General features: G+C 41.8%; 1 protein-coding gene across 2 annotated transcripts in view; it reads right to left on the reverse strand.

The window, feature by feature from the left end:
• Positions 1-15,128, reverse strand: part of AHCYL1 (adenosylhomocysteinase like 1) — a gene marked incomplete at its 3' end in the record, with an annotated part of 56,929 nt that overhangs the window by 9,955 nt on the left and 31,846 nt on the right. For both annotated transcript variants that reach the window (XM_081948520.1, XM_081948521.1), the window contains exons 4-10: positions 14,495-14,595; positions 13,870-13,972; positions 11,380-11,474; positions 10,887-10,993; positions 8,387-8,503; positions 8,132-8,195; positions 6,727-6,815 (exon numbers count right to left, since the gene is read on the reverse strand). In XM_081948520.1, coding sequence (XP_081804646.1) covers positions 6,727-6,815; positions 8,132-8,195; positions 8,387-8,503; positions 10,887-10,993; positions 11,380-11,474; positions 13,870-13,972; positions 14,495-14,595 — 676 coding nt within the window. The remainder of the gene's footprint in view (positions 1-6,726; positions 6,816-8,131; positions 8,196-8,386; positions 8,504-10,886; positions 10,994-11,379; positions 11,475-13,869; positions 13,973-14,494; positions 14,596-15,128) is intronic.

Here is a 15,128-nt window from a genome sequence, read left to right on the forward strand (position 1 = left end):
TCCAACACCTGCAGGTATTGGGGCCGGTCAAGTACCCACCTCAGGAGTACCAAATGTTCAGGACATGTTGATGAGGGCCTTTCAGCAGTGCATGGCAGCCGCTTTCCAACAGCCCCAGACGCAGCATCACATGGCACCCTTACTCGTGGTTCCTGAGGGGCTGGAGGCCCGGGGGGCAGACCCCTCTGACTCTCCTATTTCGTTCAGGAGGACAGCGAGTCTGAATCCAAGGAAGGTGAAATCAGAGAGGATAGACTCTCTGTGGACGAGGACTTGCCGTGGAGGCTGACACAGTTCCCACACCCAAGTCCTTCCTTGACCTGATCAAAAGGCAATGGGCATCACCCACCTCAGGGCGATGCCCACATTCACAGACAAAGTGTTTTTCAATGGGGACAAGGACATAGCTCAGGTGCTGTCGCAGCCCACTATAGATGCACCTGTCATGGCTCTGCATACACCTGCGAACATGCCCGGAGAACCAGAGAATGCTCTGAAACCGGAAGACAAGAAAGCTGACCTCACCTTACAAAGGAGCCATCAAGCAGCGGCCTGAGCAGTGAAAGCAGCCACCACCGCCTCCTTCTTCAGCTGGTCTTCACTACTGTGGCTACAAGATCTCCAGCAGCGAATCCCAATAGCGGATGTCAGGGCTCACCAGGACATCAACAAGTTGGTGGCAGCCATTCAATTCTCTTCGGATGCCACCCTAGCAGTAGCCAGATTTGCATCCAGGGCGATCGGCTCCTCCTTGGCTTCGGCAGTGGCAAGCGGACGTATGTCACAAATGGTGTTTGGCGTCGGCACCCTTCACTGGGAGTCCCCTCTTTGGCGCAGCTCTGGACCCCTTCTTAATAGAGAACAAGGACAAGCGGAAGGTGCTTCCCACCGCTCCGAGGAAGACTAGCTTCAGGGTGACACCCTACCCCAGACGCTCCACCTTCCGTGGTCAGGACTATGGGTCCTCCTTCCGGGGTCAGGATTCTTTCAGGAAGTCTGATTTCGGGTATTCAGGTTTCAGGCAGTACCAGGGAGGATACCCCCCTAGGCAGAGATACCCTCCAGATAGGCAGCAAAGGGGCAGGCAGCAGAAGCGGCCCTTTTGAGGGGCGGCGGCGGCAGGCTCTCCTTCTGCAAGAACTAACACTAGGCCTAGCTCACCTCCCATTGGGAGACGCTTGGCATATTTCGCTGACAGTTGGGACCTATCTATCTCCGATGCATGGGTTCAGACCACCATCCGATCTGGCCTCTCACTCGAGTTCCTCTCCAGCCCTCCGAACTTCTTCCGGATATGCCCTATTTCAAATAACCCAACTCAGAGGCAACTTATGTAGGAAGCCATTCAACACCTATTGGACATCAGGGCTATCCAACTGGTGCCTCTAGAGTAACAGGATCAGGGTTATTATTCCATTCTCTTTGTGATCTCCAAGGCCTTGGGTGGCTGGAGAGCGATTCTTGACCTGAAGAGGCTAAACCAGTTCATACGCTACCGGAGGCTTAAGATGCATTTGCTGCATTCTATCCTGGAAGGGATTAGGCAGGGAGATTCCTCAGCTCCATAGACCTCATGGAGACCTACCTACATATACCTAAAACCCCTGAACACCGTCAGTATCTCAGGTTCTGCTACCTAGGCCACCACTTCCAGTATCGGGCCTTACCCTTTGGGTTGTCTTCTGCGCCCCGAGTTTTCATGAAGGTAATGGCAGCATTGGCAGCGTACCTGAGGTTAATGCCTATACGAATCCAATGCTATCTAGATGACCTGCTGTTACAAGCCTCCTCCTTTAAGAGTGCCCTATGGGACTAAGACATCACCATGTCAACCTTAAGAGATCTACACCCCTCCACTAGGCTGATTCATTTAGGAGCCTTGATAGACATAGTATCAGGCACAGTTTCCCTGTCATCTGAAAGGCGGCACAGTCAGAGAGCTGGCCTCGCAGGTATCCAGGGAGCGTAGGGTATCCCTAGCTACATTGTCCAGGTTGCTAGGCACAATGGTATCCACCATTGGCATTGTCCCTTGGGTGCTCCTCCACACCAGAGACCTCCAATGGTTCCTTTTACCATTCCAGCGAAGGCGCATGAGCTGCTCCCAGATCAAGATCCTCTTACCAGTAGAAGTATCTCGCTTTCTGATATGGTGGATGTCCACAGCGATAACAAAAGGGGAATTCTTCAGAACTCCAGACTGGGTGATGGTCACAAAGGACGCCAGTCTGTTTGGATGGGGAGCCCATTGGCGGTCTCAGAAGGCACAGCAACAATGGAGCCAGGCGAATTGACTCACAACATAAACTGGCTGGAGCTCAGGTCTGCCTGGCCCTCAGACAATTTTGCCACTCTGTCAAGGGCAGTCATATTCTAGTACTCACAGACAACATAACCACCAAGGCGCATATAAACAGATGGGGGGACCAGATCAAAGTCCCTCATGCTGGAGGCAAGAGACTGGGCTTTGGGCCAAGAGGAATCTACTCTCAATAACCGCAGAGCATATAGCAGGGATGGACGACGTCAGGACCGACTGGCTCAGCCGGACCGAGGTGGACAATTTGGAGTGGAAGCTGCAACCACCAATCTTCGAGGCAGTTGCGGAATGTTTTGCCACCCCTCTCAATGCTCAGCTCCCGAGGTTTTACTCCAGGTACCCAGCTCAGAAAGTGGAGGGGGTGGACGCTCTCCACTGCCCGTGGCCTCCTGTATGCCTTTCCACCATTGCCATTCACTCCCAGGGTCATCCAAAAGATCTTACAGGAGGGAGTGGAGGTGGTATTGATTGCCCCACATTGGCCCCGACGGCCTTGGTTCGCTGACCTCAGGTCCCTCTTGGTGGACAGGCCCTGGAGGATCCCCCAGGATAGGATTTCCCTCAGGCAGGGTCGTTGGAGTACCCGGACCCTCAGTGACTCCAGTTAACCGCCTGGCGCTTGAGCAGAGCATCCTGAGGGAGGACAATTTCTCCTCCAAGGTCATACAGACAATCCAGGTGGCCCGCAGGCCTTCCACGGAGTGTATCTACAGTGCTATGTGGCGCACCTTTTGCACATGGTGCACCACCAGGAACCATGACCCGGTTCAGGCCTCAGTGTCGCAGGTGCTGGACTTCCTTCAGGCGGGTCTGGACAGAGGGTTGGCTCCGAATACTATTAGGAGGCAGGTCTCTGCTATTTCCTTGGTACTCCTGTGCGGTAGGTCTCAGACACTAACTCAGCACCCTATGGTCAAGCGGTTTCTCAAGGGGGCCTCTAATCTTAGACCGCCTCTGGTACACAGGTACCCTTCCTGGGACTTACACAGGATGCTGGACGCTCTGACAGCCCCCCCTTTGAGCCGCTACAAACAGTTTCTCTCAAATGCTTGATGCTCAAGGTGGCCTTTTTGGTGGCCATTACCTCCGTTAGGCAGATATCTGAGCTGCATGCACTGTCTACCTATGTGTGTTCCACTAAGACAGAGTGGTTCTACGACTCGACCCCTCCTTCATACCCAAGATGTGCTCTTGTTTCCATCAGTTGGAAGAGCTGATATTGCCCAATTTCTGTCCGGACGCCTCTCATCCCTTGGAGATAAAGTGGTACACCTTGGACGTGAGGAGGGCACTGAGGATCTACCTCAAATGAACCCTGCCGACCAGAAAATCAGAGGCCCTGTTCATCTCCTTCCAGCCAGGGTCCCTGGGAAACAAGGTAACCTCTACTACTATATACAGGTGGTTGCGAACCTGATTGCTACTGCATACCAAGCACGAGGGCTGCAAACACCGGGGGCTATTACAGCACATTCTACACGAAGTGCAGCCACTTCAGAGGCCTGGGCCTCATAGGCCTCCTTGACCGAGATCTGTAGGGCAGCCATGTGGTCTTCCCCCTCATCATTCGTGAGGAATTACAAATTGAACTCCTTTGCTTCGGCGGAGGTGGCATTCGGACGTAGGGTGTTGCAGGCAGTTCACAGAGTGGGAGAAACATCTCACCAGGCATAAGGTTGAGCATAGACCTAGATAGATAGATATAGCATGTGTGAACCCTCCCTAGGGACTTGTGGGCTTTGGTACGTCCCATCCTGGCTACTCCTCCCCTCACTATGGAGAAAGGGTGTTGGTACTTACCTGATACGCCTATTCTCATAGTGGGGGAGGCGTATCCAGCCCCTCCCTGAGTTGTAACGTTATTGGAACCGTTGTGTTTTTGGTTGTATATCTGGTTTGTTAAAGAAATAAATAAGCAAATAAAGTTTTGGAACTACATCAAGGTCTAGAGTGGATGATACATCGAGTCTGATAGAGTTCTTCGTCGAAACTGGGTATTACCTGGTGACTAGGGCGTGGTCTAAAGAGCTTATCGGACTCAGTCCAATCAATGAGGACGAAGTTAACCCATCCTGGAGACTCCTCCCCTACTATGAGAATAGGCGTATCAGGTAAGTACCAACGCCCTTTTTCAGGGGGATCAATAAAAATAATTTTACTGTTACTGAAATGTAAAGGAATTCTTCATATATATTTGTAAGTTAGACACAGTACCTCAATTAACAGTACTAGGTTTGTTCTTATTACTACTGTCAAAGAATCCAAACCAATTTGTTTTGCTATGTTTTAAAGAGCAAAATATGAGAAATATTCCATGAGGTACACTGATTCCCACATGCCCAACGGTGAATTACTGCACTTCCAATTCTCAATGACCAAGTACCATTTTCCTTTTCACAATTTCGTTATTCATTTCATGGATTTCATTGACTGACATTGTCTGAAACAGCAGCAGTAGAATAAATAAACCAAAGTAGCTCAGAACAGCTAATATCAGGTTAAGATTGATATTACTTGATTGCTTTTGTGTACACTAGATATACAATACTGAAACATTGTTCACATAAAACAATATTTTGCCAGCTATGAAAAAGCAAATAAAGTGCATGACACTCTTAAAGGAGTAATATGCAAGTCAGAGGTTCATTACTCAGCATGATCCAAGTCTTTCTAGAATTTAAATTACATTTCATTCCATTCTATTAAAAAATAACTGCAGAAAATTTAAATAGCCACACCTGTTAAATAGTTATTGTACCATGAAGTACCTTTCTGGTAACTGGAAGATGGATCCAACAGAAAGGATCCCCACTTCCAAGAGCTGGGAAATAGGGCCTAACACTTCTTCCTATCCTACGGATGAAACCTCTTCCATTCAATTATATACATTGACTTCAAATGAGTACTTTCCCCCTTCTATTTCATGAACAAGACGTCACTGGCAGAGAATACATGGCAAACAAGAACAATGTAAAACTATTAACAAAGGCACAGCAGCACAGGGTGTATTTTGAACCTGGATGTTTGGATTTTCTCCAACTTTTTTCACCTCCAGTACAGTGGGATTGTTGAGTCCATCTTTTTTTTTTTTTTTTTGGATAGCTAGAAAAGTATTTCATGATAAAGCCTAACTAGCGTTTTTGGTTACCAAAGATGGAGTTGACAGGAAAGAACAAGTTACCATGTAGTACCTCCAGCATAAGTCATTATAATTGTTACAACCTTTTCTGTAATACTGGTACCCCAAAGCTGCATCTGTACAGATGGACCTATTTATTTTATAATGCATAAGAAAGGTGGTTAATTGTTCATAGACTGCCTCCCTACAAAATGTCTAATACTGCTGTTAAAGCTGTTGATGTAACTGCTTTCTTATTAAGTCAACTGTGATGCTGGAAGGGTACTTCTACTTCTGACTGGCTGGTTATGATAAAACAGTACATCTTCAACAGTACTGATCTGCAAATAGTGGATCATGTACTGTAATTCCTCTTCTTTGATCTCTTTTGAAGGAGACAAATTACCAGCCCTTCACAGACTTGAGTTATTTATAAAAATAATAAAGGCGAGATTAAAAAAAAATCCTCTAAAGTATACCTAATGTGGATTCTTAAAAGTCTTGCATATGCCATATCCATTATTTGGAGTGGGGGTGGGGGGTGGAGAAAGAATCTAGGTAAAAACAGACTTGACCTTGGTCGTAAAGCAGGAATCTGGTTGTACCACTAATTTCTTACTGGTATATTGGTTGCTGGTGCTATCATTTGTCTTTCCTTTATTTTGCATCAGGAAGCTCTCACTTTTTAGCTTGGCCCAGCTTTTCTGGGCTAGCTTTGAGGCGCTACTTTTTCCTTATGTTTTAAACTTCAGCTGCCAAATAGCATCTTGTCTATTGCCTAGTATTGCCTCACTGATCAGCTTGAAGATGGTTGGTCAGAATGGCTTTGTTATCCTGAGGGTCAGGAAGAATTTTTATTAGCTCCCTTCTATTTAGAAGAGATGGATTTAATCCTTTCCTTAGGATCCATCTTCATTGATGAAGAATTTTATGACATTTATAAAAGTTAATGGGCTGCATGTAATTTTACTCCTTTGTATACAGGACGGAAAAGCCACAACTCAGTCCTAAGTTGTAGCCGTGCTCTTGTTCCAAGGCCTTCATCAAGCTGTGCACCAGATCTTCAGGAACAATCTTAATCACAAAGCCCTTAAAAAACAAATACAGGAGCGCACATCTACTGAAGGTTGTATTTCCTTACAAAGATAGCTTTGATTTTAAGTTTAAAGAACTTTTAATAATTGGTTTCATTTCAACCTTCCGAAGTAGTCACCAGAAGACCAACCAAAAGTGATAAAGACACCTGAATGCTCTCAGAGGATAATACTTGTAACAGTTCATCTCTTACCAGGCTTGAAGGGCACAGATGGGATCAATCTCTGTGATATAAACAATTGCTCCCAGAGCCTTCAGGGCTGCACAGCATCCCTTTCCAACCTGTGGTACCCAAAAAGAAACACAAAATCAGAAGCTGGAAAACAATGTCTTATCCACCTCAAAAGCAACAGTAGGTAACTATGAAACTGCTTTGAAATTTCTACATTACAATTCAAATGTATATAATTGGTGTATTAATTAATGAGTATTGGTGGACTGGCAGCAAAAATACTCAGGGATAACTTGTAGTCTCCCCCTTATTAGTCTTCTTCCTGTTGATATAGCATGAAGATGTTACTTCTATTCATTCCTTTACTCATGGCTGCACTACTACTACGGTATTTACAGTACTGGCTCATTACATAAAATTATATGATTGATGCAATTAAAAATGGAATTGATAATGTTTGCACTTGATTCCAAATACATGACTTCTTTTTTTTTAAAAAAAGTGTTTATTTTAATTGGATTATGTGCCTACCTGGGAAAGAGAAACAAAATGAAGAACCTGAAAGCTCAGCCCTTTATATTCTTGTCTTACAAACCATAAATATCTTGGATATCACTATACATATCAGTAAAAAAAGTTTCCCCATCAACAACTTAAAAAAAAATAAGTTAGGTTTGTTTTCTAGATGGGAAATATAATACCACACTAGAGAGAGGAAACAGGAGAGAAAAAATGAGTGATTAAAATAAAATGTGGCCAAGAAATTATCACTTCCTCTGCTCAGTTTATTACTAAGGCCTAGCTCACGACAATTATCAGCTTAATCATGTAATGAAGACTCAAAACTTTGAGGAAAAATACATGTCAATTTTTTGCTGTATAAGAAAAAATAAGGGAAGGAAGGGAAGGGACAGGATGGGATGGGAAAGGAACTGAACCATTTTAATACTGATTTTGAACAGCTAGAAAGAATTCCAGATTCTTCTTGCTGTTAAGTCTCTTGCATAAGCAATCACTTGCACTATTGCCATGAATTAACTGCTGTTGTAAAATTTTTTAAAAAGAATTCCACATTGCCATTTATATAGTACCATGCTGAAATAGTACATTTCATTCACATGTCAAGATTATCCTGAATATAATTGATGTATTTTTCATACATTATTAATAGAAGTGATGTAAAAATAGTCACTGATAACAGCTTGCAATTACTCTGAGTAGCTTACAATTAGATACACATTTTCTGTTACAACACAATTACTTGCTAATTGTCCTTTTTATTAAGCAAGTAAGAAAGTAGTAAAACTAGTAAAAGGCAGATAATGAATACAACAAATAATGAAAGCTGTATAAAGCTAGCTATTTGCTTGTACTCATGAGTGCTCATAAAAGAACATTAGGATCGTGGATTGCTTCTAATACTCACCTCACCATAGCCACACACTACTACTTGTTTTCCTCCAAACATAACATCTGTTGTCCTCTTTAGACTATAGAAAAGAAAGCAACCCATTGTGAAAACACTGTTCTCTTAGATTCTTCAATAAAATAAAATTTGCAGTCACTGTGTACCATAGCAGTGTATTGATTTAAACTTCTGGCATAAAAGTGAACATAAAGTTAGGACATAAGACCTGAATGTTCAATCCCCCCCGCCCCCCCCCCCCCGGTCCAAACTCACCCATCCAAGATGGACTCTCTGCAACAGTACAAGTTATCAAATTTCTGTTTGGTAACAGAATCATTTACATTCATGGCAGGAACACAGAGTTTTCCAGCTTTTGATAATTGGTACAATCTGAAAAAAAGAGGGGAAGATGGAATATTTCCAAATTAAAGTCCGATGATCATATCATGGCTGCAAATATTTGGATAACCCCTAGTTAGTAGCAAACAGTTATGGTACATTTTTCTACATCGTTCTGCTGCCATCTAGAGGTCATTTGAATTTCTGCAGCCCAGATATGGGCTCCCTAATTAAAAATCAGATGAGAAACCCAATGAACAGAAAGAGACATTATTACAGTTTTTGGTTAGAAGCAAAGCTCAGGAATTTTAAGTAGCAGCAATAGATATGGGACTCTTTAACAAATTATCTTTTGAATATGCACAGTGTTTTAATTATTAAAAGATCAGAATAGGGAAGAATTATGAAATCTCCAAGATTTATTTAGTCCAATATAACTAAAACTTTAATGAACATAGTGGTATGTGTAATAGTGATAGTAGTAGCAAATATCTAAGGAAAATCTTTGTTAATGCCAATTATATTGAGTTTATGAAAGAATAGCTGTATTACCTTAAGGGAAGCAAAAACAGCCATCACCCAAGGAAACATATTCTTTATCCATTAATTCAATTTTGAGTAACAGCTCAGTGATAACACAATTATTTAGTCTTTAGTATTTGTAGATACTGCTGTAGATATTCTTCCTTGGCTAAAGTCCAGTGTAGATGATACTGAACTAACTGACACTATTGTCAGATGTGGTATAAAACAATGTCTTATGCTTGTCAATTCATCCCTGAGTTACTACTGGAAACTTAGTACAGGTTGCATTTCCCACAGACATTTAAAACTAAAACTGTAAGAGAAAGAGAACAGGAGTAAAAAAGAATTAAATGTGAACGTAGTAGAGTACCTCCAACCATTTCTTAAGTTAAGAGAATATTAAATTGAACATGTTAATTACTTCATCATAAACCCAAAATGTGGTATAAGCAATTAAAAGGAAGAGATTCTTCATTTTTATCTTAAAATAATATAAAGTTCCATGTATTATTAGGGAAATAAATAAGAAGCAAATGCACATATTGACTTAACATCATTATATTGTTCCTCTCTATAGATTTTTTTCCACCTATTTCTCACTCATGTCAATAGTTATTATACTACAGGGCAGTGGTGGCGAACCTATGGCACACTTGTTGGAGGTGCCAAGCAGAGCCCTCTCTGTAGGCACATGCACTGCCACCCCAGCTCTGTTTTGGGTCTCTGCCGCATATGCACGTCCATCTCCTGCAGGCCAGCTGGTCTTTGGGTCTCTGCTACACATGTGTGGAGCGTGCGTGCAGGGTGTGGATCAGTGGTGGGTTTCTGCCAGTTCACACTGGCTCGGGAGAACCAGATGGTGAAAGTTACCGATCCGGTGAGAGGAGGTTCGACCGGTGGACCCGGAAGTAACTTCCTGAACACCTGCCCCGGCCCTGTCGCTTTCTCGCCCCCCCCCCCCCCCGCCTGTCCGCACTATCCTAGCCCAATTCGGTGTCAAGTCCAATACCTGGGAGTGGAGGTGGTGAACTGAGAAGCATGGAGAGGTCCAGCGGCACAATCCACCAGACAGCAGTGGCAAGCTCAGGAGTTTTCTCCTGGATTCCCCTCTGTCCTCCAATCTCCAAAAGTTCTTTCCCCAGTGTGTGATAGCTTTCTACTGGATTCCCCTCTGTCCTGCCTCCTCTGATCTCCCAAGGTTCTTTCCCCAGAGTGTGATAGCTTTCTACTGGATTCCCTTCTGTCTTGCCTCCTCCGATTTCCCAAGGTTCTTTCCCCAGTGTACAATAGCTTTCTACTGGATTCCCCTCTGTCTTGCCTCCTCCGATCTCCCAAGGTTCTTTCCCCAGCTGTTTTGCCTCCTCCGATCTCCCAAGGTTCTTTCCCCAGCGTGCGATAGCTTTCTACTGGATTCCTCTCTGTCCTGCCTTCTCAGATCTCCCTAATTTCGGCCCTTAATCCTCCAGTTGTCTATTTTGGGAGGTTTTCCCCTCTCTTCCCCCCCCCTTCATAGGAGTCCCAGAAATTTTTGCCACATGGCTTGGGGTGGGTGGGTGTGGTCATGTGACTGAGCGTGCATGAGTGATGTCAAGTTGGCCATACCCGCCCGGTCACATGACTGCCAAGCCATGCCCACAAAATAGGCCACACCCACAGAATAGGTTCTAAAAAAATTTGAAACGCACCACTGGTGTGGATGCACATGTGCACCCGCCTTGCAGTTTCGGCAAACAATGGGTGCATGCGCCTTGGGCACTCAGTGCCTAAAAGGTTCACCATCAATGCTGTAGGGTTTTGTGATAGTGAGCTTTAGTGAATTTTGTGCTTACAAAACAGAAATAAATAGCTAAACTAAGCCAACACAGCTAAAACGTCACATTTAAAGAGCAGAAAAGTTCTTCTTTGTTACCTGTGCACACCCGTCACACTCTCTTCCACAATGCCTCTGATCTTCTTAAATACATTGGGATATTTCTTATAAACCCAATGAGTCAGATCTCCGCCATCATCCAAGATCTAGAAATATGGGAAATATAATTAATTCAGATATTCTATTATTGATTCATCTAACTGATTCATCTAATTGACATTGAACAGGTTCTCTTGAAATGATGCCTTTTATAAAATGTTCTCTAGAAATTCACCATTGTGCTGCAATAGCCTAAATCCAGAGAACCGGGAAATTAGTTTTGTACAAACAGGAAAGATTAGATTTAAATATTCTGCATGTTAAATAATCACCATCTGAGATTGCTGTATATTGTTTCCTGTGGGTCAAAGAAAAAAGCAATATTTCCACTCAATGCGCCAAAATCTTGGGCATTCCTGAAGTAGCATTTTGCTCCTCTTGGAAAAGACAACAAAAATGAGAACAGTGGAATTTTAGTGGAATGATCTATTACCATATTTGCCTGCCAGGTATCCATATTTACACAGCGATCAATGCACCACCAAAAATCATCTTCAGATTCTCCTTTCCAGGCAAACACAGCAACACCTAACAAAACAACAAAAAAAGGCCCAAAGGAATTTTTAAAAGCAAGGCTCCTTACATTTTGCCTTAGCTAAACATACTAACGGCATGTAGCAAATGTAACATGCTGTTACTTCCACATACTTTAGCTATATGAATGTTGAAAATACTTTCCATGTTTTGCAAGAGCTAGAGAGTTAAGACAGTACATTTGCCTACTTTAATTAGCCTAATGGTTTTCTTGCTTTGAGAAAATTGAAGTAAACAGATTATTAGAAAATGTATTTGATGTTATGTTTATATGTAAAACTAAGCCAAAATTCATTAACTATTGTTTTCTGAACAGTAAGCTAGAGGCAAACTATACAGATAGTCTTCAACTTATAATAATTCATTCAGTGGCCATTCAAAGTTATAATAGCACTAAAAAGTGATTTATGATTGTTTTTCACACTTATGACCATTACAGCATTCCCATGGACACGTGATCAAAATTCAGACACTTGGTAACTGACTCATATTTATGACAGTTGCAGGTCATCTTTTAAAAACTTCTGACAAGCAAAGTCAATGGAGAAGCCAGATTCACATAACAACATTGTTACTAACTTAACAACTGCAGGGATTCACTTAACAACTGTGGCAAAACAGATCGCAAAATGGGCCAAAACTCACTTAACAACTGTCTCAGTTAGCAACAGAAATTCTGGGCTCCATTTTGGTCAAAAGTCAAGGACTGTATTGTGGTTTACTTCTATACATGAACCAGACTTTAATCACCAGAACATACATAAAAATCTATCATTAGAGATCATGCTAAGCCATTGTGTGATTTCTTTGCTTGTCGTATGTTTAATGGGCCATTTTGATTTGTTTGTGTGAATCAGATCCATTGGTGGGTTCCGGATCCCGTTCCAACCAGTACGGTTGGAACGTGCCCGGCGGCGTCCACATGAATGTGTGCAGTACCCATGCATGCGTCTTAGCACTCCGCAACGCTCCAGCTGCTCAGCGGAGCATTGTGCAGGCGCTGTACGCACCGTGTGTGTGCACAGAAGCGCCGAAGACTTAAAAGACTGGTAAGGAGCTCGGGCGGGTGGGTGGGCCCTCCGGTACAGTGCTCCAGGCAGGCTCCGGTATGCCCGTACCGGGGCTTACCGCTTGCAACCCATCACTGATCAGATCTCAATCATTATGGTGACCGCTATAATTAAAAACAGAACTGTGCACTATGTGTTTTTTTCCTTTGGGGAAAAAAATTATATTTATTTATTTATTTATTGGATTTCTAGACCGCCCCCTCTCCCCGGAGGGACTATTAAAGCAATCCACCAGAAACATTTACAGATGGCTTTAGGCTTTCTTAGAATTATATAAGTAATAGTGGTCAGACGACGAGTCATTTGTTTTTCAGAAAATCCATCAGAGCAGATTCTTGGCAGAATGTGCAGGAAGTAGAATGGTATAAAACATTTTATGGCCCCCAAAGACCAAATATTCATTGTGACATGAATGTTCATAGGAAAAAAATGTATGCAGAACAGAGTAAATAATTTAAAGCTAACAAGTGTCCTTTACTGTTACCTATTCTCTTATTAGAGATCCAAGGGAGTCTACCTGAAATGTTTCTCTGAAAAGATCTGGCAGATTTCCCATCAGCTTGGGCATATAGAGAGAATTTATAAAAATATTAGGAAAAGGATATTAGCAAAGTACTCGGACACTATTTTTTTCTACAATCTTAAAAACGAAGTGAGGAATACAGTTGTATTTCTTTTAATATAACTAATGAAGTAGAGAAAATATTTTGAGCTACTTTTCAAAGAAAATTATCTGAAAAGCCTAAATTTGCCATCATTTTTGTAAGTATATTTATTGTTGTGTTCTTGCAATGGCATATTTGATTAATGCCATAATAAAGTTGTAAACAGCGTCTTCCTAATTAGAAAGCAAGTATTATGATAGATAGTATTAACTATTGTAGCCATATCTCAAGATCTAATTTTGATGTAGTATCTTATTAATCACTTAGCATTGATCCATTAGCTGGTCATTTTAATCACAGAATTAAAGGTTTTTTTCTCTATTCAGCTTCCACATCCACATAGGTAACATACCTATGCTCAGTCTGTTACAATGATAATTAAGTTTGGCATTAATTAAGCTCTCCTTCAAAATAACGATTTTTTTTCATCTGAATAAAATCCACTTATTTTTCCTGAAAACATGAAGCTTATTAGTGAGAAACTTCAGAAAACAGTTTTAGTACATGAAAAAGTTAAATATCTTCTTGCATAACCAAATAACTTGGTACACTATGTATCTTAAGTGCTGAGGTCATAATGAGTAAATATTGCAAAAACGAATACATAATTTCTAACTCTAGCATGAATTATTTGTACAGTTAGTCGATACTCACCAGCCTCAGCCAAGGCAGCAGCCACCTCATTTTGAGTAGAATAAATATTACAAGCAGACCATCGGCATTGAGCTCCTAGTGCACAAAGAGTCTCAATCAAGACCTAAGAGATAAAGCAAACAGCATCAAATTAAAAAGCTTCAGTAATTACTAATTGGATTGGGGGGGGGGGAGGAACAAAAAACTCAGAATGAAAAAGTTCACAAACCATTAGATTCCAGAAGTTTAATTTCATTTATATACCACCTGATTCTAGAGGTTTAATTAGGCTAGATTTGTTAATTGATGCCATAACTCCTTGCTCCTTTAGAACATAAGAAAAGGATTATCTAAGATCCAAACCATTTATTTCCAGTCCTTTGAGCTATTCAAGACTGCAGTTACAATTCAAATAATTGTAGTAATCAGTTAAAATCCACAGTAAATCATCAGCTACTTGAGATCCAGGAGGTTCCATAAGGCCAATTGTCTTTGCAGAGTACAAATATTTTTCAAGATGATTTAGTAATTATATTACCCCGTTGTAGAAATGACTTCCCTTGTTCCTCTGGAGGTGACAGACAGAACCCAGAAAAGAGTAAAAATAAAAGACTAAGATGCAAATGGAAAAAACAGGTGTACTCACTGCGGTCTGTGCTGTGATATGTGTACATCCCACTATTTTAGCTCCAGCCAAAGGTTTTTCTCCTTGAGCTCGTTTTCTTAGTGAAATTAGTGCAGACATATCTAAAAAAAAAACCAAAAGTATCTTTAACAAACCCCCATGCCAATTACTGAGCAAACAATAATCTTCAGTTCATAGAAAGAATTCTATGTATGTAAAAAGCTCCTCGAAAACAATTGCTCTGGAAAGAGAAATGAACAATTTGCTCCATCGAGAAAGATCTTGCATCCTGTAACTTGCAGACTATGTCTTTGGCATATCTACAAGGGAGATGTGTAGCACCTTGTTGAATACTGTGGGTTTCTCTGCAGTGCTGGTCAAATGAAGGATATTATTTACTACCTCTTCCACTGTCCTATTTATGAGATTAGGCTCATGTTATTGATGGTAGGTGAATTCAAGGAGTCAGACATCAAACTTTTGAATTATCTTCTTGTAGATATGTTTCCCACTGTTAGTAGTAAGGTTTCCAATTTGTTTGTTGTCATTTAACCTCAGAACATTGTGATTTTTAAAGTCCTTAATCTTAGCCCTGGCTTTACCTTGTTTTGGTCTCCTAGTATTTAATACTCTTTTTATTATATAATTGTATTGT

The sequence above is a fragment of the Natrix helvetica genome (genome assembly GCF_964273705.1).
Source record: "Natrix helvetica genome assembly, chromosome: 3".
Classification (NCBI taxonomy): Eukaryota; Metazoa; Chordata; class Lepidosauria; order Squamata; family Natricidae; genus Natrix; species Natrix helvetica.